The sequence below is a fragment of the Pseudocercospora fijiensis genome (genome assembly GCF_000340215.1).
Source record: "Pseudocercospora fijiensis CIRAD86 unplaced genomic scaffold MYCFIscaffold_4, whole genome shotgun sequence".
NCBI lineage: Eukaryota > Fungi > Ascomycota > Dothideomycetes > Mycosphaerellales > Mycosphaerellaceae > Pseudocercospora > Pseudocercospora fijiensis.
Window position 1 is genome coordinate 4,396,736 of NW_006921535.1, and position 25,396 is coordinate 4,422,131.

The following is a 25,396-nucleotide window of genomic DNA, read 5'->3' on the forward strand; positions in this document are numbered from 1 at the left end:
TTGCTTTCAGTCCTCTAAGGAGTTCTAAGATTATTATCCTATATACCCTCTTAGGGGTTCTTCTATCTTCCGCCTTTAGCACCTCCTCTGTCCTAGTATATAGTGCTTTCTATTCGTCCTCCCTTCCTTCTTAACTATCTTCCCTTCGTCTCTAGTTATTCGCTGCCATTTTTTAAAGATTTTATATAGTAGTAGCACTCTGCCCTCGAGAAAACAGGTAGACTATATAGAGATAGTCTAATAGGCCTAATAGGGCCCGATTAATATAGGACTAGAATGTTATAGGGGTATTAGCTAGCCTAAATAGTATAACTAAATACTTAAAATAGCTATAACGAGTATAGAAGGCTATCTTCTATTCGTCGCCCTTACGAATGCAGATACGATAGTACGCATCCTTAATATCTAGTATAGTATAGAAGTAGGCCCTAGAAAGGCGATCGAGGGTCTTATTAATAAGAGGGAGTAGATAGCGGTCTTTAATAGTAATAGCATTAAGCCTACGATAGTCGATATATAGGCGTAGGCTACTATCCTTCTTTAGTACGAATAGGATAGGTGCACTAGTAGGGCTATTGCTATACCGTATCCGGCTATTAGCTAGGTTTTCCTCTAGATACTTACGTAATATAGTAAGCTCTCGTTTACTAAGGTTGTAGAGGGGCCTAAAAGGAACCTCCTTACCCTCTATAATGTTAATCTTGTAATCCGTCTCTTTAAATATAGGCAATGTCGATACTAGGTAGTGTTTGAATATATTAATATAGGTCTCTCGAATAGGGTCCGGTATACGAGAAAGCTAGTTAGGGTCTATGCTATTAGGGGGTATAGGCTTATCGTTATTACCGAGTAGGTCGGCAGTCGGATTAGCTAAGGCGGGTATTAAGTTGCTAATAAACAGGACCCTAATATCGTTAGGGCACTCGCTAATATTAATGTATTTAATGTCCTCTTTCCTAGCGATTCTAAATCGCTACTTCTAAATGCCTAAGTCTATAGCTATAGCGTAGTACTTAAGAATAGGGTTGCTAATAATAATAGTAGCTTCCCTATATAGGTTGTCTATATCTACTGCGTAGGTAGTAAAGTCTAGTAGGCGTTTATTTCCGAGGTCGTCCTTTAGAACTATAGGAATATAGTAGGCCCTATAGGTTAAGTGCCGAGCGTTATTAAACTAAGTAAGGGTTAGTAGGTTAGTCCTAGGCAATTGTCGAAGGTCTAATTACTTAGCTAGGCGATAGCTAATAAGGGCACTAACCGAATTCCCCGGGTCTAGCATAACCCTAGTTTAATAGCTAGTGCCCTTCGTGTCCTATATAAGGTAGGAGCGTATTATAGCTAGCATAATGTCGATAGTTTTACGCCGTACGAGGCTAATAGTTAGTACGGCGCTTATTCTTTTTTCGACTAATAGGAAGGACCGATAGGGGTAGTATTAGCGGCTAAAAGGTGCTTTCGGTGCTTAGCGGCAGTACGGTTAATTCGGGCCTAGTCCTTAGGTTTGTCGCATTAGCCTAGTAGATAGCTAGTACTATTACAATTGAAGCACTTCAATCCGGTTAGGGGATTGCTATAGCTACTGTTGCTACTATTGTTAGTTAAGCGATTAGTATTATAGGGATACGAGCCCCTTCTACGGCCCCTATTACGGCCTCCTCTATATAGCCGTTAGCTACGGCCTCTTCTACGGTCGTTATTACTGTCCCTATTATTAGCATTGTTGTTCTAGTAGGAGCCTTAGTTTCTACTACGGCTACGGTTGCTAGCGGCTAGTCGTATCTTAGATTCTAACCGTTGCTAAAGCTAGACTATACGCTCTACGGTTTCGACTTCTACTATAAATTGAATGCGTATAAGATTGGCCTATTCAAACATACGGCGGCGGTCTAATTTAAGGACTAGTTCCTATCTTAGTTTAGGTCGTATCTCAGATATCTAGATAGAGTCGGTTTTAGGTAGCAAATCGTCCTTAAGGGTCTTTAGATAAGCCTCGAAGGATCGAGAGGTTTAGTCGGCCTTTTGTTTAGTACGTAGGTATTAGTCTTAGGCGTATTGTTGCCTTAGTATAGGGTTTCTAAGGGTGTCTAGTATAATAGTCTTATAGGTTTTCTACTAAATAGCGGTCTAATCGTTAAGGGAGTCGAAATAGTTATCCTACGTACGCTTATTAATGTACTATATAGCATAGACAACTAAGGAATAGTTATCTAGTAGCGCTCTCGGTGCATTGCGCTAGTTAAGCTTATAGTTACGAATATAGTTATTATATTGCTTCCGACTAGAGCTATTAAATACGGTATAGTCCTTAAGTTTAGCATCCTTCTTCTAGACTAGGACTAATAGTAAGGAAGGCCCTACTATCGGCTTAGTGTTAGTTATTAGGGCCTCCTAAAGGCGGCGAATTTCGAGGAGGTTGTCCTTTAGCTATTGTTCTTAACGTAGAGTAGCGAGCCTGTTTTAGGTAGCTTCTTAAAGTCTCGCTACTAGCTAGGGGCCAAAGGCTAGTTAGCTATATCGTCGATTAACAATGTTGTTAAGTATATCGTTAATAGTCAACTCTAGGTCGTTACCTAGAACTATAGGTTCTTCGGCAGGCCTAGTAGCAGGCTCTTTAGCAGGCACCTTAGTAGGAGGCACTTTAGTAGGCACTTTAGTAGGCACTGTGCTACTAGCGTTGTCGTTACTAGCGCTACTAGCGGCGCCGCGGTTGTTGTTGCTTCGTAATAAGCCGGCTATTGTAATAGGGGGTAATACTAATAATATATTATTAGCCCCTAAGATGCGGATATAGCGGAATTAGTAGATATTAGTCTAGTACGATTAACTTAGTATAATAGGCCGTATAGAAGGCCTTGCTTAATAATTGGTACGATTACTTCGATAGGATAGTACGTATAGGTCCCGTTCTTCGGGCGTAATATAGTTAAATCGATAGTTTTCGTAGCTATACCGCTAAAAGCTTAAAATAAGGACTATCTAGCTGCTACCCTTAAAGGGTAGATCGAATACTATATAAGAAGGGTATATTAGTAGGTAGATAGGGTAGTAGTAGGTACGAGTAGTATTCGATAAGGAGCTAGGAGGAGGGGGAGGAAGGTAGGTAAGTTAGCCTATTGCTAAGCGCTAAGCCCTGCCTAAGGCACTAAGACCCTAGCTTTACTTAGCCTAGTTACATACTAATTACGTATAGCCTCTTTAGCCCTAACAAGAGCTTATCGTTACTAACGAGGATAGCTTGTTTATTAGGTTACTATCGCTCTTTAGCGTCTACGAGGTATACTACGAGTATAAGGTAGTAGTATAGCTCGTTATATCGAATGCTAATTATTTCGGTAATAGTATTTATTAGAATAAAGTCGTTAATAAAGGACTAGTTCTAAAGCTACCTATAGTTAGAATATACGTATAAGAGCGAAGGTTTATTAGTCTCGAGCGTAATAGTAACTTTAAGGAATAGCTCTATTAGTTTAATATACTCGTCTAAGCGCTTCTAGAAGCTATTATTCTTAATAAGATAGCAGACGTAGTCCTAAGTACCGCGCTGCTTAGCGCTACTACCCTCTAGAAGAAAGTATTCTTAGATACAAAGTTCTTATATCTAGAACTAGTTCTCGAAGACCGCTCTAGCGCAATATAGCTTACCTTACTATCTAGTATTTCTAGGGCTCTAAAATCGCCGTACCTTGCTATCGCTAAGCTATAGCAAAAGCTTAAATAGAAGATAGGTGTTCTAGAAGTAGTTTAAGACTGCTAGAATCTTAGTATAGAAGCTATCGATAGTATCGTAATTATATATATCGTTTATAAGCAATTTAGTAGTATAAGAATAGTAACCTAAGGTAACGAGGTAGGGTCTCTTCTCTGCAACCTTAAAAATTTGTTAGCTAATAAATAAGCTCTAATAATCGGACCGCTCGCGGACCGTATATAGATAGCGCTACTACGATTGCCCTTCTCGGATTTTAAATATACTAACCTCGAGGCTACTACTATAATATTCGTATTATTAGCAACTAAAGCGATAATCTTATCGCCCTATTACGCTATAAACCGCTCGAGACCTTTAGTATAGTTAACCGCTATACTACGATTAGCACTAGCGAGCTTACAACCGACGAAGAAGGCCGCTCTTAGCGTAATCGCGAGATAGTTAGTATTCGACCTACCTTAGGTATCCTTCTAACTATTAGTCGTATACGTAATATAAGAGCTCTTAGCTATCTTAGCATTTATCTCCGCCTATAGCCTCTTATAAATACGAAGTAGGTACTTATAGCGGATTTGCTAGCGAGAAGAAGGCGTAAAGGCCGGTCGAAGAGCCTTTAGCTATAATTTAAACTAAATACTCTTAGTTAACGATAACTCCTTACTAGACGATAGCATTTATTTAACTAGCCTCTTATAAGCAACCTCGTACTCTTTAGGAGATATATAGTTAATAAAGCTATTACCGCCGATTAGAATCGTCTATTTCTTCTTAGCTTAAGGAATAGGCGCCTTAAACTTAGTACTAATATCCTTATTAATAGCTACCTTCTTAGATTAATACTCCTACTAGTGCTCCTTAGGGAGAATACGGCATATAGACAAATAACTAATAACCCTTCCTTTAGTATTAGAAACCTAGAGATTACCGTAAAAGTTATACTTAACTCGTAGGTAGTTCTTGCCTTCTAAATAGATACGAGTTACTAGTAACTAGTATAGATCCTCCGCTCGTTTACGCTTGCCGAGTGTTAGCAATAGTACTAGTACCGAGGCACCTAGTAAGAGGCATTATTAGCTAGAAGATAAGTTGTCGGATATAGTAGCTTAGTTGGTTGTTTAGCTTAGTAAAAGAGATAGAATCTAATAGGCAAGATAGGATCAATTAATAGGGATAATAAGTTAAATTCTACTATAAAATAGTCTATTATATCCCCTTTAAATAAGGCCTCTATACTATTTAGGTTTCGCTCGAGATACGAGGAAAATTTTCCTTTCTAGCTATAGTATTCTAGCTATATACTAAATGTTCCCTTTTATTATAACCTGTCGTATCCTATACGCGATTCTATATATAAACGCGGACCTAACGCGAAAAGACACGAATTCTAGCGATAAGAATATAATACTTCTAAGGGCTAGAGGTCTAGTCGACTAAATCGACTAAAGCTAACTTATTAGCTAAGCAGCTATTGCCGCAGCTAGCGACGGCTCTAACCCCTATTAGTACCGATAACTACTAATAATAGGCTAGTTAGGTATACACACTAGCTAAATTTCCTACCCCTATATATATAGTATATTATATATCGTATATACTATCTATAGGCTAGTAGACTATATCACTATTGTACACCTATAGCGTCTTAACGTATCGGAAGGCTATTTCTTAGCGAATTCGCTAATTTTACGCCCCTAGCTAGGTTTTACGCTTTGCCTAACAAAACTTAGTATATAGATATACTAGTAGCTAGTAGAAGTAGGCGATTGGAACATTAGGTCGACTATAGGCGGATTAGTAACTCTTAGGATTAAGAAGGAGGCATAACTCGAGGCCATATAGAAGGCTTAATTTAACGACTATAGGTAACAAAGTAGACTCTATCTATTTACTAACAAGTGTAGCCGCTATTAGCATTAAGAACGACTTAGTAGCGCTTAGGTATACTATTAACCTATACTCGTATTTGCTAGAAGGTAATCTTGCTATATTCTTTAAGGATTGCTAGTAATAGCTTACGACTAACTAGCCTATCTCTGCGCCGTTTAATAGCCTCTTTTATAGTACGCTAGAGGTTCTTAATAGGGTTCAAATTAGGTAAAGAAGGTAGCTATACTATACGGACAATTCGATAAGAATTGAGTGCTATTATTATATAAGCCGCTCGGTGCGAGGTAGCGTTATCTTACTAGAATAAGGCAAATTCGAGGTGCTATGCCCTATTGTAATAAAGGCTCGAGTTGTTAGTAATAATAGTGTTTAATCGGTCGACTTCTTTACAGACTTCTAGTATAATACGTTAAGAATAGCTAGCGGCATTAATATTGCCCTAATCTAAAGTATTCTATAGAATAAGAGGTCCTTTGCCGCTACGTCTACTAATATAGGCCTATATTATCTAGTAAGGAAGGCGTTAGAAGCGAGGCCTCGAATATACGTCTCGGTTACGCTTACTAACCTACTAAGTTACAAAGAGCCGCTTATATAATCTATTACGCATAGTATACTCGTCTAACTATAGAACGTTAGCCTAATTATCGGTTATCTAGTAACGGTATAACTATGCCTATTCTAACCTCTTTTGTTATATTAGTGTACTATAGAAGGGGCGAGGGCGTACGACGTAGCGGTAGAAGCTAAATCGACGGCAAATTCGAGATATAGTACGAGGATAGTATAGTAGGTTTAAAGCGTCCCTTATCTCGCGGAAAGTTATCCGTCTCGTAGTAGTATTTTGTATAACGAAGCTAATAATGTCCCTCTATTATTAGGTCGTAAAGATCGTACGCCGCCGGCGTAGTACGTTAATAAGAAACAGGCTTCTCGAGCTATCGACTAGAATAGGTACTAAATCTAGGTCTTCTTAGGATCGATAGCGACAGACCCGCGGAGTCTACTATTCTATATATATATTATAAACAGTCTTATACGCTCTCTTTAACTACTTAGCAATACGAGAGACTAACTATCCTACTACTCGGTAGAGGTATTTAATAGCGTAGCGAAGTTTATATAAAAGGACAACTCGCCGGTAGATTTAGTATTCGAGGCTCTAGCTCTATTAGGTAGCGATTTCGTACGATAGAAGCTTATAAGGGGTCCTAAACAAGAGCGTACGCAGTAATAGAAGCGCTAGCTATCCGGTAGGTCGATTAGCGAGTAGAAGGAAGCGCTAGAGTGTTTATTATATCGATTAAGAAAGCAAATTAAAGCCGGAGGATTAAGATAAAGAATTAGGAGTTGCCTCTTCTAGACTAGTAGCGTTACTAGTTAATCCGGCAAGCTCCTACCGAGCTAGTAAGATTACTAAAGTGCGGGGTATAACGTCGACTTAAGGGGTCGGACTTAGAGGCTTAGAATCGCTAGAATCGAGGTTTATAACCTCTACCGGTAGATTATAGCGCTATAAAGCCTCTTATTGCTTAATTAGCTACTACTAAGACTCGTCGTATTTAGGTAGTCGATTATAGACTAGCGGCGGAAGGCTTAGTATACGATCGCGGTAGTAGAAGTATAGTAGACTAGCGTAACGTAGGCTAGCGGGTCTAGCTAACGCTACGCCTACCCTTATTGCCCTTACTACGACTTTATATTCTTCTTATTCTTCTATACTTAACTAAGGCAACCGACGGATAGGTGCGTCTATAGCGCGCGTAGTACGAGCGATAGCATTATTAAGAGTCGAAGGATAGGGCGCTAGACGAGAGGTTAGTATATAGATAGCGCCTATTCGAAGGCCTAGCGGTATCGATTAGCGCTAGAAAGTAGGCGAGAATATAACACTTCGTATAGGACTTCTAGCTAGTAAGCTACCTACTTCGGAAGCTAAGTCTCGAAAGATACCTATTAAGTTACGCTCTCGCTAGCTACTATCTAGTCGATTAAGTAAGAATAGCCTCTTAAAGGTACTAGCGCCTTCCTATTTAGTTAGAGGTCTAAATACCTCCGGAAGGTTAGTATAGCGTTAATCTCGAAGTAGTCTCGCGCTACGAGTACGGATAATACCTAAGTAATCTCTTCTACGGCTATACTAAGTATAGTACGCGTTAGAGTAAGAGTAGGGCATTATAGGGGAACGAGAGAGAAGCTAACTACACAGTATAGGACTCTATACGCGTAAATACTACTAAAGTTGCCTATATATCGACGACGCGTCCTCTATAATTATACTCGAGCCCCGACTCTAATCTAATAGAGACCTACTTCTAATTAATTAACAAAAACCTCCTTCGTAGTTCGAATTCCCTCCTTCTTCCTTCCATTTACCTATAGGCACTGCGCATTATATAATACATTATAAATCTATAGAAAGATAGTCGTCTTAAAGGCTAGTTAGTCGGTTTTAGTAATATACGCGACACTAATTAGCTAATTCCGGCAGTCTAATTTAGGAATACAATAACTAGGGTTACACTCGGTCCGCAATTAGAGCCTCGCTACGTATACTTTATACAGTAAAGTGCTCCTCGCGTAAAGGGGCCGTAGTGCGAGAGATCGCGCCGCGGAACACTGAATAGCCTTCCGATGCGTTAAGACGCTGTACCTCGCCCCACCAGCTCCAGCTCCAGCCCAGCATTCGCCGCTGGTCTTGCAACCTCCGCAGAAAAATGCCGCCAAGCCACCACAACGACGCTGTTCGGGGACAAGGCATTCTCAGTATCCTAGCTCCTGATCGTGAATTGAGCCTGAAAAGCGTACCCAAGCCATCCGAGAAACACATATTTTGCATCTGGCCGAGTGTGCTATCTGCGTCGATCAGTGCAGATTGCACAGTGCGCACACCGACAAAGTGACATCCGTCTCCAGCATCTTTTTCAGCGTAAAGTTTTCGCTTCTCTGAACCAAAGCCTCTCCACCGTATCGCATAGACCTCTATCAGGCTCCATAATGGAGGAGGCTAGGGGCAAACTCTGTACGCACGCCTCCTTGAACGTCTTCCCAGCACTTGCTCTTCAACCACCATATGACAGCCAGGTCCCAATCCCCAATGTCTGCATGCACGTACCGGCTGTGTCGCTATCTCACGGCTTTTCACGCTACCCATGCCCGCCACTCGGCGCCAGTCTTCCGAACGCCACTAGCCGAGCAGGAGCAGGAAGCTTCACAAGTGCCAGAGGGAGAGGATGCGACAAAAGTTTCAATCTTTCACTTCAACCCTGGTATTCAAAACGTCCAAAAATATGGCAATAGCCTGCTGCGAATGCGAATATGAGACCTGAAGCGCGACCACAAATCTTGGCGACAATAACATGAGGTCTACGGAGAGATATTCGAACGCTCCGGACGCACTTCACTTGACCTCTGTCTGCAATCAGGCTGAAGCTCTGAAATCGAAATCGGATGAGTTTCCCTCTTCAATTCAGCCTCGGAGTGATTGGAGCTCTTCCTCTGCGATGAAGTAGCCTAGATGGCTGCCTTGAAGCTCGTCGATCCAGTTCTCGAACAGCTCGGCCCGTAGAGCAAGGTACCCTACAGTGCCGATGGAGTTATCAAGAAGTGACCCTGCAGACATGTGGTAACGTAGGACGACTTTGTTGACCGAACCGAATCCCAATTTTGTGTATCAAAAGCATAGCAGCTTCGAAGACAATCGACACTCACTACCATTGATGTTCCCTCCCTAACTCTAGTGGCTGAATCACAGCAACAAACGCTCGAAACATACGGAGCTAAGGACAGATCTTTGGCCCAGCGACTGTGCTGTTGATGTCATCGACCGGAGAAAGCAGGCCTCGACATTATCATCGGCTTGGCTGCCTTGGCGCTGAGTCCAGGCGGTCACAGCCCAGCAAGAACATCGTCGAAACTGGAAAAGGAGCAACATTGAACTCATGAAGCGCGATCTGTATTTTGAGACCAGTAAGTTATCTCCCGCCAGCTCGGTGGCTGTACACTGAGCCCTGACGAGCCACCTTAGCTACAACGCCGGCTCCTTATGCATGAAAAAGTCCCAGTCATTCAGCATTTCCCAAATCCAGCCTTTTACATCACAACACCGGAGTTGGAGGCAATACGCTGTAGTAGAGTGTCAGCACAATGTACAGGTCCCACTGTGTATTCCTTCCTCGATAGTACTCACCGGCCAAAGCTCTGCAGCCTCCTTGCCCACAGGTCCAGTAATAGCAGAGCCCTTCATCTCACCCTTAGGATTGACGATGACACCTGCGTTGTCCTCAAAGTACAGATAGACACCGTCTGCTCTGCGCCATGGCTTGCTCTGGCGCACAATGACAGCAGGCATGACCTTCTTTCGGAGTTCTGGCTTTCCCTTCTTGACAGTAGCCATAACCATGTCGCCGACACCTGCAGCCGGGAGACGGTTGAGACGAGCACCGAAGCCCTTGACGGAGATGATGTAGAGGTTACGGGCACCCGAGTTGTCGCAGCAGTTCATGACCGCACCGCTGCAAGACGATTAGCTAACCATTCGACCTATTCCGCACTCGCTCTTTCTCCGTTTGCATTCAGATTTCGTCCGCTTGCGCGATTACGGGCGTTCAGGAGTCGACGTACACTGGCAGACCGAGGGTCATCTTCAGCTTGTTACCGGAGGTGTTGACTCGTCTGCGCGCATATAGTCAGTATTGCTCGACAATCGCAAAGGCAGCATCTTCTCGTAACATACGACTTGGCTGACATCGCGACGTTTCGTTGAGCGGATTTTCGGTGCTGTAGTGTGGCCCTTGCCTGGTCGTCGTCGTCGTGCGAACTTTCTCAAGTTTGATGTTCTGAGTCGCAGTGTGGGCGGGCGCCAAGAGTCGGCATCTTGAAGCAAGTCTGCCGACATGGCACGTGCACATTCGACTCACTTCAAGGTTCACTCTCTGCTCTGAACCTTGATGAACTCCCTACCATTCGACATTTTCATCAAATCTTCGGCCAAATGAGGACGCAACTATGTATACTGGACATTGAAACTGACACCATTGGGAAGAAGAGCTCTCAATTAGACTCCGTACCCGTGACGAATCGAGGAGCACGGCCGCCGCCGAGCAGTCACACCAACGCGTAGACGTATGCGTGCCATCTCTGCTCCGTGAGCTGTGATGCAGTTCTGCATATACTTGTGGGCTAGAGGAATGTTCTCGCGATAATTGCCTCACCCAAGAAAGTTTGGGTATCCAGGGATCCAACAATCCCAGCAAAAGCGCTCCATTAGCAGCCGCCTCTTTGATATACGTAATGGTATTCTGCGTTGCGGCCTCCTTGTCGAATCAGCAAGGCTCTGCATGCTTGCAAGACGGCCGCTCTGTACTGACGAATCGACATAGTGCACGAGGTCTGCTGTTTTAGACGACGCGAATGTGAGGAGAGCAAGTTTTGGCAGTACAGTCCGCTCGTGTGGCACACGAGCATTTTCATACCGCACAGCCATATTGCGTCAAGATGTGATCAAAAGCTTATTACGACGAACTCCGCATCAGGTGGGCATTTCCGATGCTTGCATTGGAGAGGAACAGGCTACGCTAAGGTCCGGCTTCTCAGGACGATCAGAATTGCGAGATGCTAGAGCAAGAATAGCGGATAGCAGGAGCGAGGAGCAATGAAGGCCTCAAACTCCAGCGTTGAATTCATTCATGAAGGCCTTCTTGTGCACATTGTATTGCCAGATGTTCTGCCGCATTCGTTATTCAAGGGCCGCGTCTCCTTACAGGTGCATTCTTTCCAACGTGCTGGATGCTTCGATCCGTACTTGCTGCAATGATCGTGCGATTATGTTGGAAATCGGGCTATGCAACAGAGTGAAATTGCTCGGCGAGCCAAAATATCCAAGTCCACCATCTTCACCAAGGTTGAAGCGTCCCATGAGCTGGATCAGGTCATCTACAAGCGTGGTATGCGTCGCAGATAGCGCTTCCCCCCGATTGACTAGTGCACTCGGGGACCTCAAGCTTTCTGTGAATGCCTCGCTGTCGCCCTCATCGTCACTGGGACTTAGTGCCCAACTTGCTCTGGGTGATTCTGAGGGTATTCCTGGCTCATCACGTGGACTCCGAACTCGATTTTGCGAATGGAAGCTTGTCATGCCGCTGGTTCACTGTTTCATATCGAACGAGTGCACAGGTGGATGATGTGGATGCTGTAGATCTATGTTAACAAGTATTCGCTCACAACGCTTTCACGCTACCCAAGCAGGTCATCAAGTCCACTGCTTCCTGTATTCGGCTTCTGCTGTTGGGGCTGAGCCATTGACGCTGCTGCTGGAGCGCCATACAAGCCAGCCTGGCTCTTCTCTTTTGCGAGCTCTGCCACTGTCTTGCCTTTTTGCGCTGGCCCTGCCCCTTTCTTCATGCCGCTTCCTGAAAGAAGACTAGCAAATGCATCACCGCCAGCCTTTTTGACAGGCGGAGATCCAATGCCGCCAGCGGCTGGAGATGTGACGCCAGAGCCAGTGCCACTGATGGGTTTCTGAGCTGGTGCTTGAATGGATGTGAAGTAGTTTGGTCCCGTAGGTTGATATCCTGTCGGCTTCGGAGACGAGAGGGATGACAGAGCAGGTGTGGCGATACTGCTTGGCGGAGGAGATGTGGTTGAGAAAAGGTTGCTGAAGTCTGCTCTTTGCGCCCCAGACTTTGGTGTCGGTTGAGCGAACTGCGTGTTCGAAGTGGTCGCAATTGTGGAGAAGGAGCTGTAGTTTGGCTTTGGAATGCTCGGAGCACTCTGAGACGCGGGTGCAGCGGGCGCGACAGGAGTGGCTGATTGGAAGTCATCGAAGTCATCATCGTCAGCAGGAGCCGAAGGGGCTGCAGTCGGTGGTGACAGTGTTGTTGCGGATAAGCTCGATGCTCCGTTGGCTGGCGCAGACACCACAGGCTCGTCGCCGAAGTCGAAGAGGTCCACTTCTGGCTCTTTTGGTTTCGGAGGCTCTGCCTTCTTTGCCGCTGCCCGCTTTGAAGGAGCATCTGCTTTCCTCCGTCCAGGTCGAGCTTGTGCGCCGCCGTCATCAAATTCGTCATATTCCTCAAAGCGGTCCTGTGTGTTTGACCGGCCAGTCTCGTCGTAGTCTTCGTGGCTTTCACCGCCAAAGCCACCACCGTCTCCATACACGCCTCGTGTGGTACCACCGAAGGAGCTTCCTCCACCGCCGTATCCCGCACTCTCGCTGCCGAATCCACCGTATCTGCCAGAGCCGCTAGTCGAGCTGAAGCCAAGACCAGCTCCTCCTTCAACACCGCCATATTTGTTTCTCGTCTGTCGGGCCTTCTTTCTTTCTTGCCGGATTCGGTCAACATCGCTCAAAAGCTCGGTAAGCTCTTTGCTTCTGTTGCGCACATTGATCCCTTGATCTTTGCCGTTCTGATCGATGTAGTGGAATTGTCGCAACATTTTCAAGAGTGAGAGGTGGGATCGTGCATCGTCGATTACTCGTTCGGAGCCATTCTTGACGAGGAACTCGAGGAGCTGGAGGGCTTTATAGATCTGCCGCCATTCTTCTGCCGACTTTTCTGTGAAGCGTTTGTAAAGCATTGGCATGATTTCATTCAATTGTTGGCTACAGGACGATCAGCGGCAAGCAAGATGGGAGGGCTGGACAGGCAGGCGTGGCATACTAATTGAATGTGCCATTGGCAATCTCCTGCATGAGAGACGATGACGCGCCCCAAGGCTCGTTGTTGGTAGCCTCGCGCACCTTGGACTCCATTTCGGTGTAGTTCATGACAGCTGTGCCACGGTCAGTTCTCTTCGCAGGCGAGCGTGCACATGTTTGAGCGCACCATTCTGCACTTTGCGGATGCCTGCCTTGACGTCGTACAACGACATGTTGGCGACCTGGTCGCGCAGGCTGTTGAGATCCATCGCGACGGGATTGTCAGGCGCAATACAGACACAAAGTCAGCTTCTCGAAGGGATGGCGGTGGTGTTGCTGGCGGGCGGTCTCGTGAAAGGTGGGTGGATATTCAAGGAGAGGCGAGGCCGCGCTAATTCCGGATCGGTGAATCAAAGCGCGTGGTCATGGCTTCGTTGCCGGTGCCGCTGCGGATTTTCAAGAGATGGATGGAGGCAAAGCGCACACTCCGTTCCGTTCCCATCCATCCATCCATCCATCCCATCACATACCATCCCATCATCGACGTGTGATATTTGATTGATTGATTCATTCAGGCATTGACTGTGTACTTGGACTGTTCCAGAGTGAGTAAAACACGCGGCATGTTCACGCATTGGCAATGCTAAGCAGCAGCGGCAGGATTCGTTTGCTCCATCGCCGACACTTGTTTTCTGATAGCTTCGCTTATTGTACGTCTCCCATAGTCTCATGACTCTGCTATGGCAACACTCTGCAGCCTGAGGCTCCATGCATGCAACACTTGACTTGGTACCTCGCAAAGGCGCAGTTGCAGAGCTCGACGCCAGCGCCAAGGCCAGCGCCTGTTCATTCCGACGCCGACCGGCGCGCACGCACGCACGCAAGGTTATGCAGCGCAGCAGCAGCATTTGCTGAGAGTGCCCCGCAGGTCCCAGTGCCCCGCGCTCGTCGAAGCTCTTCCCTCGTTTTTCTTGCAACATGTTTCGCTCCACCACCCTCCTCCGAACATCCCTCACCACCACACTCCAAGCATCCCGACTCCAGCAACCAACTTTCAACCGGTCCTTCCACGCTTCACCCGCCACCATGACCATCTCCGCCTACTTTGACGTGACCTGGACTGGTCCAAAGATCACCGTCGACGCCAGCGGCAAGGTCGTCAACGTTGACAAGTCCGACGCGGGTAAGCCATGCCATGCCATGCCATGCCATTCCATTCCATCACTTCCGGAAACGAGAGCATCGTCCCAGTAGCATGCGAAGCTGACTAGACCTCCCCGCACAGAGCGCTCTGCCCGCATCAACTTCGACCTCTTCGACGATGTCGTCCCAAAGACTGCCGAGAACTTCCGTGCTCTCTGCACTGGCGAGAAGGGCTTTGGTTACGCTGGCTCCAAGTTCCACCGTGTCATCCCAGACTTCATGCTTCAGGGCGGTGACTTCACCCGTGGCAACGTAAGCACTCGCAATCCATATCTGACCGAGCTCGAGTGGCGTCACTGACAGCTGGCAATGGCAATAGGGCACTGGTGGCAAGTCCATCTACGGCGAGAAGTTCGCAGACGAGAACTTCAAGCTTACCCACAACAAGCCATTCCTCCTCTCCATGGCCAACGCTGGCCCAAACACCAATGGTTCCCAATTCTTCATCACCACCGTCGTGACTAGCTGGCTCGACGGCCGTCACGTCGTTTTCGGCCAAGTCAAGGAGGGCGACACCGAGGCCATGGGCGCTGTCAAGTCCATTGAGGCTTGCGGTACCAGCTCTGGTGGCATCAAGAACAAGAACAACCCACCAACCATTGTTGGCGCTGGTGCTTCTTAAGGGCGACAAGAGCAATGCATGCCATGGTGCGATGATATGATACAACATCTGCAGGATAGCGAAACAATGCCTAGCGTTGGCTGAGTATCTGCAGCGTCCTGGGCTAGCCCAGTGAGCTTAAAAGTAGCCTTGACATGAAATGAGATTCTTCTCACCACTTCTATTTCTCCCGCTGCGTCACATGATTTGAGTCAGAATTTTCTGCTTACCAATGCAGCAGCATTTAGGCTATCAGAGCCCAACTAGCACATTAGGTGACGTTGGGCTAAGCTTGCCATTCCGTTCGCTAGATTTGGGACAGGAGCGTTGTCATGATTGACAGTAATCGCTTATTAGATACATAGCGCGAAGGACAAAATGCTCTCGATCAAAGACCGATATGATTAATCATAGCAATCCGATGATAGCTGTGGCCCGCGTTGATTTCAATGGCGAACCCGTTCTGATGTATTGGACGCGAGCATGATCACTTGCGCTGGGTGAGGGAGCACAGGAATCTCGATACGAGAGAACAGTTTGGACTGCTCATGGGAAAACAAAAGCCCGCGGTCAAACAGTTTGCATAAATTCTGATCATATGCTTCGACTCGTCCATACCCTGGTGCTGCGCTAGACATGTGGCTGATGGTGTCGTGCAATAATACCAGCAATCTTGTTTCCGTCTGCGCCATCTCCTTCGCTCTACGTTCGACATCAATCTTAGTCAATGAGCCATGTGATTTGTTTATCAATGATTCATTTTCTCTACCTACTTCATTGGCTTCAGATCGATGTTGATGTGGTGTGATCCAGGCTCCAAGTCTAAAGACCTGCACGTTGCTTTTATTTCCCCTCCCATGGCCGATTTCTGATTGAGGAGACCGCGAGTGAAGTTCACGGGCATTTCCAGAGTCGCAACAGTACTCATCGGCACCACAATATTGAGCTCGACAGAACCATGCGCCTTGTGGATGTAATGCACCTCGATGCGACCATATGGACAGTCCACTGATCCGTGGACCTCGCCGAACTCCGATCCGTACGGTGGTCGCACGGCGAATGTCTTGTATGCATCGCTTGTGGGCTTCAATCCCAGCACGGCTGCGTAGAACCATTCGTAGATTGTGCCAAGCATATCGTGGCATTTAGATCTGCAGTCGTCCTGCCAGAATTCTAAAAGTGTGGTTTCTCCGCGTCGCAGGAATCGCATGTAGGAAGGATGCTCTTCTTGCCGAGCCATCTTCAGCACAAGATCGGGTCTCCTCAAATCGTCGAGCGTGTTGAAAAGGTAGCGTAGGCCTATCTCGCCTGCTCGAATTTTACCATCTGAGACAGCCTCCAGGAACGTCTTCTGTACATCCGCGATATGTTCAACTGGCACCAGCTTGAACTGTAGGGCGATGGCCTGTGCAACGGCGGTCTTGTCTCGCACTCCAGGAACGTCCAGAGAGGTGTAATAGGCTAGCGGGTCAGAGACATTTCCAGCGACAAGCAGATGCTTGTTGTACACTTTGTAAATTCGAGCAGCCCACTCCTGGAAACGTAAAACATCATGCTCCAGCTCAAGCTCGGCTGCCATCATTGCAAGACATTGCAGGCACTTGTAGTAGACTGCAGTTTCAATGTTGGCTTGCAAGTTGCCGAAAGCAATATCTCTTCCCCAATCACCTAAACCGTGCTCTATCAATCCACCTCTACGCTCCCATGTCTGCATATATTCGACGAAGCGGACAGCCGCGGCGTAAACCTTTTTGATCATGTGCGTAGAGCCGTAACAATCCTTCAAAATCTGAGGTATGAAGCAGATGGCACAGCTCCACGTGATGCAGTTCCGCATAGGACCGCACATGAAGCGGAAATCTGGTGCCACTGGCGATGGGGAATCAGCCAAGAACTTTCACACCATTCCCTCTCTCAACTTACTATTTGGTATGAAGCCCGACCCATCCTGAGCATCTAGGATATCTTCAAGGATTTTGCTGTGCAAAGCCTCAATATTGAAAACATATTGTTGAGCAGCTGCAAGCAGGTGAGTGACCTCGAGCCAGCCAAACTTTTCGATTTGTGGGCAGTCGGTATGGTAGCTGAAGAGGTTGCTGGAGTAAGTCCAATAACAAGCATTCAGGAGTTGGTTGACATCGTCTTTATCTGTCTTCATCGTACCCAGTCGTCGTGCTGCCGATGAGATGTGCTGTCCCACCACAGATCGGATTACTGGTAGATTCTGGCCAGCTTCCAAAGCAACGCCCTCGACCTGGATATACCTTGCGCTAGTGAAGGAGAAATCTGGCTGCCAGACCTCATCTTGTCCTGTACCTGCGAGGATAAATTCGGAGTAGACATGGGTCTCAAACTCCTTGAACAAAGGGTCAGGCATCAACACAAGGCCGTCCTCGTCAACAGTTTCGGAGTATCGAACGATGACCTTGCTACCTGTCCTACCATTCACGACAATTCTGACCATTGTCGAGGCGTTCTGTCCTAGGTCGAAAGTCACGATGCCCGGTGACAATGTCCGTCTCGACACCGGCGGAAAAGTCTCATGCAGTATGACAGGAGGTTGTCGCTGATATCTCAGCTGGCCTCGTGGTCCTGTCACCGGTTTCGCCTGATCCCACGCGGAGTCGTCGAAATCAGGAGCATCCCAACCCTGCGGATACAGTCTGCGATCATGAGTTTCTGACGCATAGATATTTGCGAGAAGTGTTGCACTTTTGTGGACTTTCCAGTCTGGTCCAGTGGTGATCGTTTCGTGACTGCCGTCTTCGTAAAAGAGGTGGAGTTCGCAGAAGAAGCAAAGCTCGTTACCTTGTCTGATATACGTGCGGTCCTCGTACATTGGCCAAAAGAAACGATTTCCCTGATCCCCGGCATAGAAGCCATTGCCGATGTGAGCGCCTATTGCATTGCTGCCTTGGACGAGATGGTCGGTCAAATCATAGCCAACATACTGCACAGTCTTGTGGCAGTCGGTCCAGCCTGGGTCAAGTACATGCTTGGATGCAGATCTGCCATTGAACGAGAGATTGAAATGACCTAGACCAGATGCAAGAGCAACAAGTCGAGTTGGGACTTTGTCAAGAGTAAAGGTCTTTCGGATGTATATCGGTTTGTCAGCGCCTGTTGTGGACTGATCAGTGGAACGCTAAGTTTGCATGATGCATGACTAAAGGTACCATCTCCGACCCATACGCTCTTCCACCTGTTGGCCTCATCCTCAAACCAAGCACGAAAGATCAAGCTGGAATGAGGCATGTACGTTTGGTTCATGCTCCATGGCGGTAAATATGGTGATCGAGGGTAAGCGGTGAAGAAGGAATTTATCTTGGACGCGTGCTCGTGTCCACGTTCGTCCCACACCTTGACGGTCCAGAAATAGGTGGTGGTAGAGCGCAAGCCTCCATGTGGCTTGCAGTGAATGTTACGTTGACTGGTGCTGATTACCTTGCCGGTGCCCCAGACAATGGGAGCTTCTGGTTGGAAAATGCCGGTCGATGATGCTCGGAGATCAATCTGATATGCAGTTTGTCTTTTTCCCGGAGCGTCGCTTGTTAAGGACCAGTGAAAATAAAGGTCGTCGGCGTCTATACCAATGGTTTCGTGGTAGCCGTGAAGGCCGCAGTCAACGACGTCCATGTGGTCTGGCATGGCATGGCACTAGGGCACGGCATGCACTGCACCCCTTCTTTTGAAGCTGCATACTTGACGAGACCGACTGTATTGCCGGCGTGGGCCTGGCGGAGGTACATGTAGTGCCGTCAAGCGATGCCGTCGCGTAAAAGACAGCGAAGAATCGGGAGCATTCTGCCGAAGCCCTAAGTTGCAGGGTCTTTAGCTTTGCACGGCAGGCAAGGATGCGATGGAGGAGAGCATGGATGCTCGGCGGTGGCACGATGTCGACTCGTAGCCAATGAAGACACAGAAGAGATAACAGGTGGCACCTGTTATAGGTAGCACCTGTTGGGGTTCACCTATCGCATTATATATAAATGGACTTAGAGACAGACATTGCCTACTACGACCTATACTATATACGCGCTACCTATATAGTTTTCCTTTTTTAGTAACCGACGTAGGGCGACTCTTAGTTAGATATCGATAGATAGTCCCTATTAAGTATATAATACTAAAGTACGCTAGGATTGCGACTAATTCTATATAGAGTAGGACCTAGTAGGAAACGGATAGATAGTATCTATAATTATTAGCAGTACTAATGGACTTATATTTAAAATAACGAAGATACTCTATAGATAGGTAGAGGAAGGTATACTAGTAAGAAAAGGAACGATATTTAGAGAGACTAAGACTTTAGGCATTTAGGGAAGTATAATTATATTATTAAAAAATAGCCTAGTAGTTAGGTAGTATAGGCGCTATCTATTTCCGCCTAGTATAAAGATTGCAGGTAGTATCTATTATAGGTAGCACCTGTTAGGGATTAGCTATCGCATTATATATAAATAGACTTGGATATAGACATTACCTACCACGACTTATGCTACACACGCGTTACCTGTATGATTTTCCTTTTCTACAGAAGAAGGGGCCTCGCACAGCTGAGCCGCATCGAACGGAACGACGAGCGGAAAGAGCTGAGCTTGACACGGGCGGGCACGTGGCGCCGAGCATGTCTTCCTTGTGCCTTCCCTCTGCCTCGCGTCGTCTCGCGTCGCCTCGCCCCATTAGTGATGGAGCCCACCATCCAGTGGATCGTGTGTACAGCGTGTAATACACCATGTACACAGCCCTCGAGGTCGGATGCCTGGTATACCGTATACACCCATAGAGGAGTTATGCAATACGCGGATACCAGCCGAGATATCGAGGTATTAATGTGGGCCCTCTCTTGTGTACAGTGTACACCTGGTATACACCCGTATATTACATGGTGTATACAAGGACAATTGCCAATCCACGGTGGATTCACATCCCTACGCCCCATTATTGACCATTGCCTTCCCTATCCTATGCCACGAGCGCCAGCGCCTGGGCATCCCCTAGTGCATGTCTCGGGCGATTTGCTAGCGAAGCGCTTTCGCTGTGGCCAAGCTTAGCACCATCGTCTCCCGACAAAGACATGCAGCGAGCGCATTGGCAATCGGTAGCGCACACGGTACGCAGGGCATGCTGTAAGGTATTCTATGCCGTCCACATCCCCGCGACATGTCCGCTAACCCAACGACGAACATAAAGCCTCGACGCACCCCATATCGCATCGCGTCCTTCGTTCCCCCAGATGAACACCCACACGCAACTCTGCCTCGTGCACTGCCATCAGCATCACCATGGGCCGCTCGACATCTTTCTACTCCTCGGCCTTCTTGGCGATAGGGGGCTTTCTCTTCGGCTACGATAGTGGTATCATCACCTCGGCCATCTCAGTCTCGGAGTTCATCAAATACTTCAACAGCCCTTCCGACAACGAGACGGGCGGCATTGTATCCTGCTTCCAGGGCGGAGCAATCCTCGGCACTATCATCAACATGCTGGTGGCAGACCGCCTGGGGAGGAAGAGGACCATTTTGGTGGGATCCATCATCTCCGTGCTCGGCTGTGCTCTGCAGGGAGGCGCAGCAGCAATGGCCATGCTCATGATCGGACGCTTCATCGCAGGTACTGCCGTGGGCATGTTAACATCGACAATTCCGCTGTATGCTGCTGAAATTTCCGAGCCCAAGTATCGAGGTCTGCAATCTGGACTGCTGCAATGGATGCTGTCTTGGGGCTTCCTGGTGGCACAATGGGTTGGCTACGGACTGTCCTTCGTAACGACCTCAAGCGTGCAGTTGGTCCATCCTGTTCTCTCCCTACCTCAAACACCATGATACTGACAACTTTCCCTTCTTCCAGATGGCGCTTCCCTCTCGCCTTTCAGTGCCTTCCAGCCATCATCCTCGCCATCGGAATAAATTTCCTCTCCGAATCCCCTCGCTGGCTCGTGGAGAAGGATCGCCATGAGGAAGCACGTGTCGTTCTGGGAAAGCTCCGCAACACCGATACCGACGATAGCACTCGCCTGATTGATCTCGAGCTTCAAGAGATCATCGACGTTGTGACGGCCGACCGCCTCGCGAACCAGACTTCGTGGACGAAGATCTTCACGAAGCCCTCATGGCGCAAGCGACTTCTGTTGGGATGTGGTGTTCAAGCGTTCGGGCCACTTTCAGGCATAAACGTGATCAACTACTACGGCCCACGGATCTATTCTCTATTGGGCATCTCAGATCAGGTCTCATTGATGATCATCGGCATCTCTGGAGCACTCTCGGTCGTCTATTGCACGATAGGTCTTCTCACCCTTGATAGGACTGGTCGCGTCAAGCCATTGATCGTAAGCGCTGTCGGTCTTGCAGGGGCTCTCATCGCAAACGCTGTCATGGCCGGCTACATCAACCCAGGAAATGAGAACATGCTACGCGCCATGGTCGCCATGAACTTCGTGTTCTCTCTCTTCTACACTCCGCTAGGAATTATCTCCTGGGTCTACCCGGCAGAGATCTTTCCTGTAGAAGTTCGTGCCTTGGGCAATGCGATTACAACTTTCACAAACTGGACAATCAACCTCATTTTTGCACAGTTCACCCCGCACGCACTTTCGACTATTGGCTTCCGATACTTTTATGTATTTGTCGCGTTCAATATTATCGCAGCGTTGGCTTATATCTTCTTCTACCCAGAGACGAAGGGCAAGTCGTTGGAGCAGATGGATGAGCTCTTCGGCGACCAGCTTGTTCCACATGCGCTTGAAGATCCAGAGGGCGCGGCCGCAGCCTTTGAGGGGAAGGGAAGGATGAGTGTGGAGCACAAAGAGGTATAAGACCAGTATAATACCATTTGCGAACATCACAAGAAAAAGATTCTTCGCGTCGGTTTCGGAATGACACTTCTCTCGTAACACCTTCCACATGGATCGTTTTGTCTCAGAGTTCTCCGAGGAATGTTCTTGCAACGCCTTGACTGTGCTCTTGATTGACAACTGCTGTAGCAATCAAAGTGATCAACAAAGCTTGTCCCAGGTGAAAAGAGCTGTGCCTTCGGTATTATCCCTAGGTCTAGACAATTTCTGCTCTGCTTTCCTCTTGCATCGAGGCAGACAGCGACATGTCAAAATTGTGGCGTAAGCTGTTTTGCATGCCGGAAGAGCACAACTCAAAGCCTCCGCCAAAGCACATGAGAGTAGTACGAGCTGTAAAGCCCAGCAGCCAACCCCTCAAGTCGGATCTCAAGAAGCCTCGCATGCGCATTTCGAAGCGAATTACGATCTCGATATCTGATCCAGGTATAGCAGAGCGTGGAGTTCGTGGCCTGAGAGGCGGGGGATGCGGTCCAAGCAAGACCGCTAGACCACAACAATCGCGTCGTAATGCTCAGCATGGCAACCGCCGTCGCTCCCAACCACATCCATCTCGTGCGTCTGTACACACTGGTGGGGTTCAATCACATCAACAGCGGGCCCAGGCGACGGAACTTAGCGCCGAAGATGTCATGCGAGCTAAGCTCGAACGAAAGTACCCGGGCTATGGTAAAGATCGAAGCGCCACCCAAGCCGGCATCAATGTCCTCCAACCGGGTAATTCAGGGCGTCAGTTTAAAGGAAATGGCCGTTACAGCCAGCAAATAACAGGTGATGATGTTATAGAGCTCGCGGACCGGAACGGCTCCGTCAGCGGCATTCGTGGAGGATGTGCTGTCCAAGCTGATGATGAATCCAACGTTCAGCCCAGTCGTGAAGTCGCGGTTGGCCAACACCCACCGGGGCGAAGCAGCCTTGCTAACAACTTGATTGCGACCAGATATGAGGATGCCATTGGGGGCACTGAGCCAGCCAGCGGCACCAACCCGGTTAGCGGTGGAGCGCAGCAGCAACAGCGTCGGCTGATCGGACAGCCTGTAAGGGGAGGAGAGCAACGTAAGTCGAGGAGGGTGCTTTCCAGACTAAAAAGCATCCTTTGCTGCTCGAAAGCCGGACCTTGTCAACCGATCGAGCCGACGAGAGAATTGCACAACAGGTGCCCAGGAAAAGAGCCTCCACCTGTTCCACGCGATGAGATTCGTCCGGAAGGCATGGGTGGGGAGCTTCGGAATCAGCCGACCACCAATGCCTCACAAGGTCGCCTACATGTAGATTCTGGCACAAACATTCGTCGCAGGCCAAGGGTAGCATCTGCGGAGCAAAACTCCCAAGAAACTGACGGTGACAGTACTGTATTGCCGATGACTGGTCGACTATCTTCTGCTGTGCAAGCTTTAACGCTCTCTCAAGATGTCGATGAGATTGTTTCGGTCGATCAGGGCAGATCGATCGGAGTTGAACCACAGAGTCGATTCAGTGAGTCGTCTTCCAGCAATCAGTCCGACATGAGCGCGATACTTGACGATCATTTTTCAGTCGAACTTGAAAGGCAGCGTGCTGTGGAGCAAGATCCAACAAGACACCAGGACCTCACGAATCAATACGATCGAAGAATGTCGCAGCTTCTGGAAGCTTACGGCGATCGACGACAGAGCTCAAAAGCATTGTCCGGCGAACAGCGATGGCATATTCGTGGCGGACAGGATGAGAGCGAGGTGAATCAATTCAAATTCTCCTTTTTGGCAAGTGTTCGCAGAATCCTCTGCTGCTCTTGTCAAGAAGACCAGGACTCCAAGGAGGCTCGTCCGCAGCAGCTTGACACTTACAACCCTGAGCCACAGAATCGAACACAACGTGCCTTTTCGTACAGATATAGCGACCCACATCCCGAGAGAGGCGGGATCGGCCTGGCACTGACGATACCGCGTGACGAACCTCGTCCAGCGACCCCATCTTCAACACTCGGTATTGCACCACGGAGTCGTAATGTCTCTCATACTCTCGACACGACTGACCAGAATGAGCATGATATGATGCCGCGTCAGACCACGATTAGACGAATCTCCGAGCCGGCACCCACTCCCAGCCTAACTTGGTCGAAGTCAGTCAATCAACGCGCACAGACTAGAAGCGCAATAGAACCCATGATTGCTACCGCACAGCAAGCACAGACAGAGCCTGGCACGCCTACGAGACCAGACGGCCTAGGACTCCTGAGTGATGGTGTACAAGCTCACCATCACCGTCGCGCTGCGGCGCCTCTCGATGGCAGTGAGAATATGTTGCCGCTGATCAGTAACTTAGTGCGGGAAGCGCATGAGCGCCCGCTCAGTAGGATTTCGAGGCCAGAAAGGCGAGATGATCCAAGTTCAGGCCATGAGCGGCAGCATGGACTCCAGCGAAGCGCTTCCAGCAGAAGATTGCGTATTCAAACAACTCCGCAGCGGCCAATTTCGTTCACTCCTTGCAATACGCCGGTTGAGAACTCGGCTCCGATGGCAGAATTTAGTGATGGGCCGCCGAAGGGGAGACCGAAGTCGAGCATTTTCCCGGAGCAGTCGCCTCGATTATGAGAAGCGATAGCATGGGATGGTTCCAAGCGATGATGTGATGCTTGCGTAGATGGCAGTCTTATCATTTTGGGACCCATTCTCGCATCGCGTGCAAGTGCTGCTGGTCTCACAAAGAATAAGCAGCATGGTCTCTTCAAGCATATTTATCATGCTTCCCTTTTGCCTTGACATCAAGCATCTCCTCATGATAATTCCCCTCCCGTCTCGCCTTTTTCAACCTCTTCACCTCGTCGTCCTCCAATCGCCGTCCCACCTCAGCCTCCAATTCTTTCCTACTGATCTTGGCGCGTACCTTCTCCTTCTTTTCCTCTTTATGCTTAGGCTTAAACCTCGCCTGCATGCGGATGCTCACCGCACTCTTCTCTGACGCCGTCTCCGCATCGCCTCTCACTTCTCCATCCTCATCGACGGAGACAAACCTCTCATATGCGCCGATGTCGAAAGTGGCGGGAACAGCTTCCGAAGCGGTGAGCGTGAACGTCTCCTCGGGACTCACAGCTTCTCGCGTAGAGGAGAGCAAGCCGTACTTGTCGCAAGCCAGGTACTTCCCATGGTGTCCCTTGAAGGTGAATTTATTGCTTGTGCCAACGATCTTCTGGCTGATCCACACCTGCCTCACATCATGTGGTTCCGCGGTGGAAGGCTCGTTTTCGATCAAATTCTCAATCTCGCTTGTGAAAACTTTCCCGAATTGATCGCAAGCTATACAGGAGACTGTCTTCGAGGGCAAGACGAGTACGACTGGGCCGGCGATATCGTCTATGCCGTCCGCCGACACCCAATTCTCATCATCTTGCGGAGCCGCAGGGGCGTTGGCGGGAATCACGGACTTGGATGGTGGCGCGTCATTCTCGTCTTCGGCGTCTTTGGCTTCGCGTTTTCTCTTTTTGACCTTTTTGTCGCCTTTGAAGGAGAGTGGCTTGACCAT

The 25,396-nt window shown here is 48.1% G+C and overlaps 9 protein-coding genes across 9 annotated transcripts; 4 read left to right on the forward strand and 5 right to left on the reverse strand.

Moving 5' to 3' along the window:
- Positions 1-8,235: 8,235 nt before the first annotated feature.
- MYCFIDRAFT_207813 (uncharacterized protein) lies at positions 8,236-10,394 on the reverse strand (the record flags this gene model as incomplete). Its single annotated transcript, XM_007928504.1, has 15 exons — positions 10,332-10,394; positions 10,220-10,270; positions 9,786-10,110; positions 9,631-9,721; positions 9,444-9,606; positions 9,349-9,406; positions 9,246-9,302; positions 9,180-9,208; positions 9,001-9,109; positions 8,877-8,940; positions 8,812-8,848; positions 8,732-8,783; positions 8,627-8,697; positions 8,332-8,603; positions 8,236-8,293 (listed from the first exon to the last, which is right to left on the reverse strand). The coding sequence occupies exons 4-15, from the start codon at positions 9,669-9,671 to the stop codon at positions 8,236-8,238; spliced, it is 1,011 nt and encodes a 336-aa protein (XP_007926695.1). The 5' UTR covers positions 9,672-9,721; positions 9,786-10,110; positions 10,220-10,270; positions 10,332-10,394.
- Positions 9,420-10,394, reverse strand: MYCFIDRAFT_52202 (uncharacterized protein). The gene is made up of 4 exons (XM_007927670.1): positions 10,332-10,394; positions 10,220-10,270; positions 9,786-10,110; positions 9,420-9,721 (listed from the first exon to the last, which is right to left on the reverse strand). The coding sequence occupies exons 1-4, from the start codon at positions 10,343-10,345 to the stop codon at positions 9,689-9,691; spliced, it is 423 nt and encodes a 140-aa protein (XP_007925861.1). The 5' UTR covers positions 10,346-10,394; the 3' UTR covers positions 9,420-9,688.
- Positions 10,395-10,888: 494 nt separating this feature from the next.
- On the forward strand, positions 10,889-11,216 carry MYCFIDRAFT_174914 (uncharacterized protein; the record flags this gene model as incomplete). Its single annotated transcript, XM_007928505.1, is given in 4 exon segments — positions 10,889-10,976; positions 11,000-11,086; positions 11,106-11,130; positions 11,159-11,216. The coding sequence occupies 4 exon segments, from the start codon at positions 10,889-10,891 to the stop codon at positions 11,214-11,216; spliced, it is 258 nt and encodes an 85-aa protein (XP_007926696.1).
- Positions 11,217-11,830: 614 nt separating this feature from the next.
- On the reverse strand, positions 11,831-13,555 carry MYCFIDRAFT_59029 (uncharacterized protein; the record flags this gene model as incomplete). The annotated part of the gene is made up of 3 exons (XM_007927706.1): positions 13,423-13,555; positions 13,258-13,369; positions 11,831-13,199 (listed from the first exon to the last, which is right to left on the reverse strand). Exons 1-3 carry the CDS (start codon positions 13,502-13,504, stop codon positions 11,831-11,833), a joined length of 1,563 nt encoding a protein of 520 aa, XP_007925897.1. The 5' UTR covers positions 13,505-13,555.
- Positions 13,556-14,231: 676 nt separating this feature from the next.
- MYCFIDRAFT_154089 (uncharacterized protein) lies at positions 14,232-15,218 on the forward strand. Its single transcript, XM_007928506.1, has 3 exons — positions 14,232-14,418; positions 14,521-14,690; positions 14,758-15,218. The coding sequence occupies exons 1-3, from the start codon at positions 14,322-14,324 to the stop codon at positions 15,058-15,060; spliced, it is 570 nt and encodes a 189-aa protein (XP_007926697.1). The 5' UTR covers positions 14,232-14,321; the 3' UTR covers positions 15,061-15,218.
- A 451-nt stretch (positions 15,219-15,669) lies between these two features.
- On the reverse strand, positions 15,670-18,675 carry MYCFIDRAFT_188484 (glycoside hydrolase family 78 protein; the record flags this gene model as incomplete). Its single annotated transcript, XM_007928507.1, has 4 exons — positions 15,670-15,741; positions 15,938-16,908; positions 16,963-18,159; positions 18,216-18,675. 4 exons carry the CDS (start codon positions 18,673-18,675, stop codon positions 15,670-15,672), a joined length of 2,700 nt encoding a protein of 899 aa, XP_007926698.1.
- A 1,652-nt stretch (positions 18,676-20,327) lies between these two features.
- MYCFIDRAFT_38837 (uncharacterized protein) lies at positions 20,328-21,859 on the forward strand (the record flags this gene model as incomplete). Its single annotated transcript, XM_007927589.1, has 2 exons — positions 20,328-20,827; positions 20,893-21,859. The coding sequence occupies 2 exons, from the start codon at positions 20,328-20,330 to the stop codon at positions 21,857-21,859; spliced, it is 1,467 nt and encodes a 488-aa protein (XP_007925780.1).
- A 546-nt stretch (positions 21,860-22,405) lies between these two features.
- MYCFIDRAFT_81651 (uncharacterized protein) lies at positions 22,406-23,167 on the forward strand (the record flags this gene model as incomplete). Its single annotated transcript, XM_007927830.1, has 3 exons — positions 22,406-22,450; positions 22,501-22,951; positions 23,052-23,167. The coding sequence occupies 3 exons, from the start codon at positions 22,406-22,408 to the stop codon at positions 23,165-23,167; spliced, it is 612 nt and encodes a 203-aa protein (XP_007926021.1).
- Positions 23,168-24,601: 1,434 nt separating this feature from the next.
- On the reverse strand, positions 24,602-25,396 carry MYCFIDRAFT_38875 (uncharacterized protein; the record flags this gene model as incomplete). The annotated part of the gene is made up of 1 exon (XM_007927591.1): positions 24,602-25,396. One exon carries the CDS (start codon positions 25,394-25,396, stop codon positions 24,602-24,604), a length of 795 nt encoding a protein of 264 aa, XP_007925782.1.

Coding starts and splice junctions, on each gene's coding strand:
- MYCFIDRAFT_52202 (XM_007927670.1), bottom strand. Junction 10,111..10,219: donor ATGACCCTCGGTCTGCCAGT/GTACGTCGACTC, acceptor ATCGTCTTGCAG/CGGTGCGGTCATGAACTGCT. Junction 9,722..9,785: donor AGGCTGCAGAGCTTTGGCCG/GTGAGTACTATC, acceptor ACTCTACTACAG/CGTATTGCCTCCAACTCCGG.
- MYCFIDRAFT_154089 (XM_007928506.1), top strand. CDS start 14,322: ATGACCATCTCCGCCTACTTTGACGTGACCTGGACTGGTCCAAAGATC. Junction 14,419..14,520: donor CGTTGACAAGTCCGACGCGG/GTAAGCCATGCC, acceptor CTCCCCGCACAG/AGCGCTCTGCCCGCATCAAC. Junction 14,691..14,757: donor GTGACTTCACCCGTGGCAAC/GTAAGCACTCGC, acceptor CAATGGCAATAG/GGCACTGGTGGCAAGTCCAT.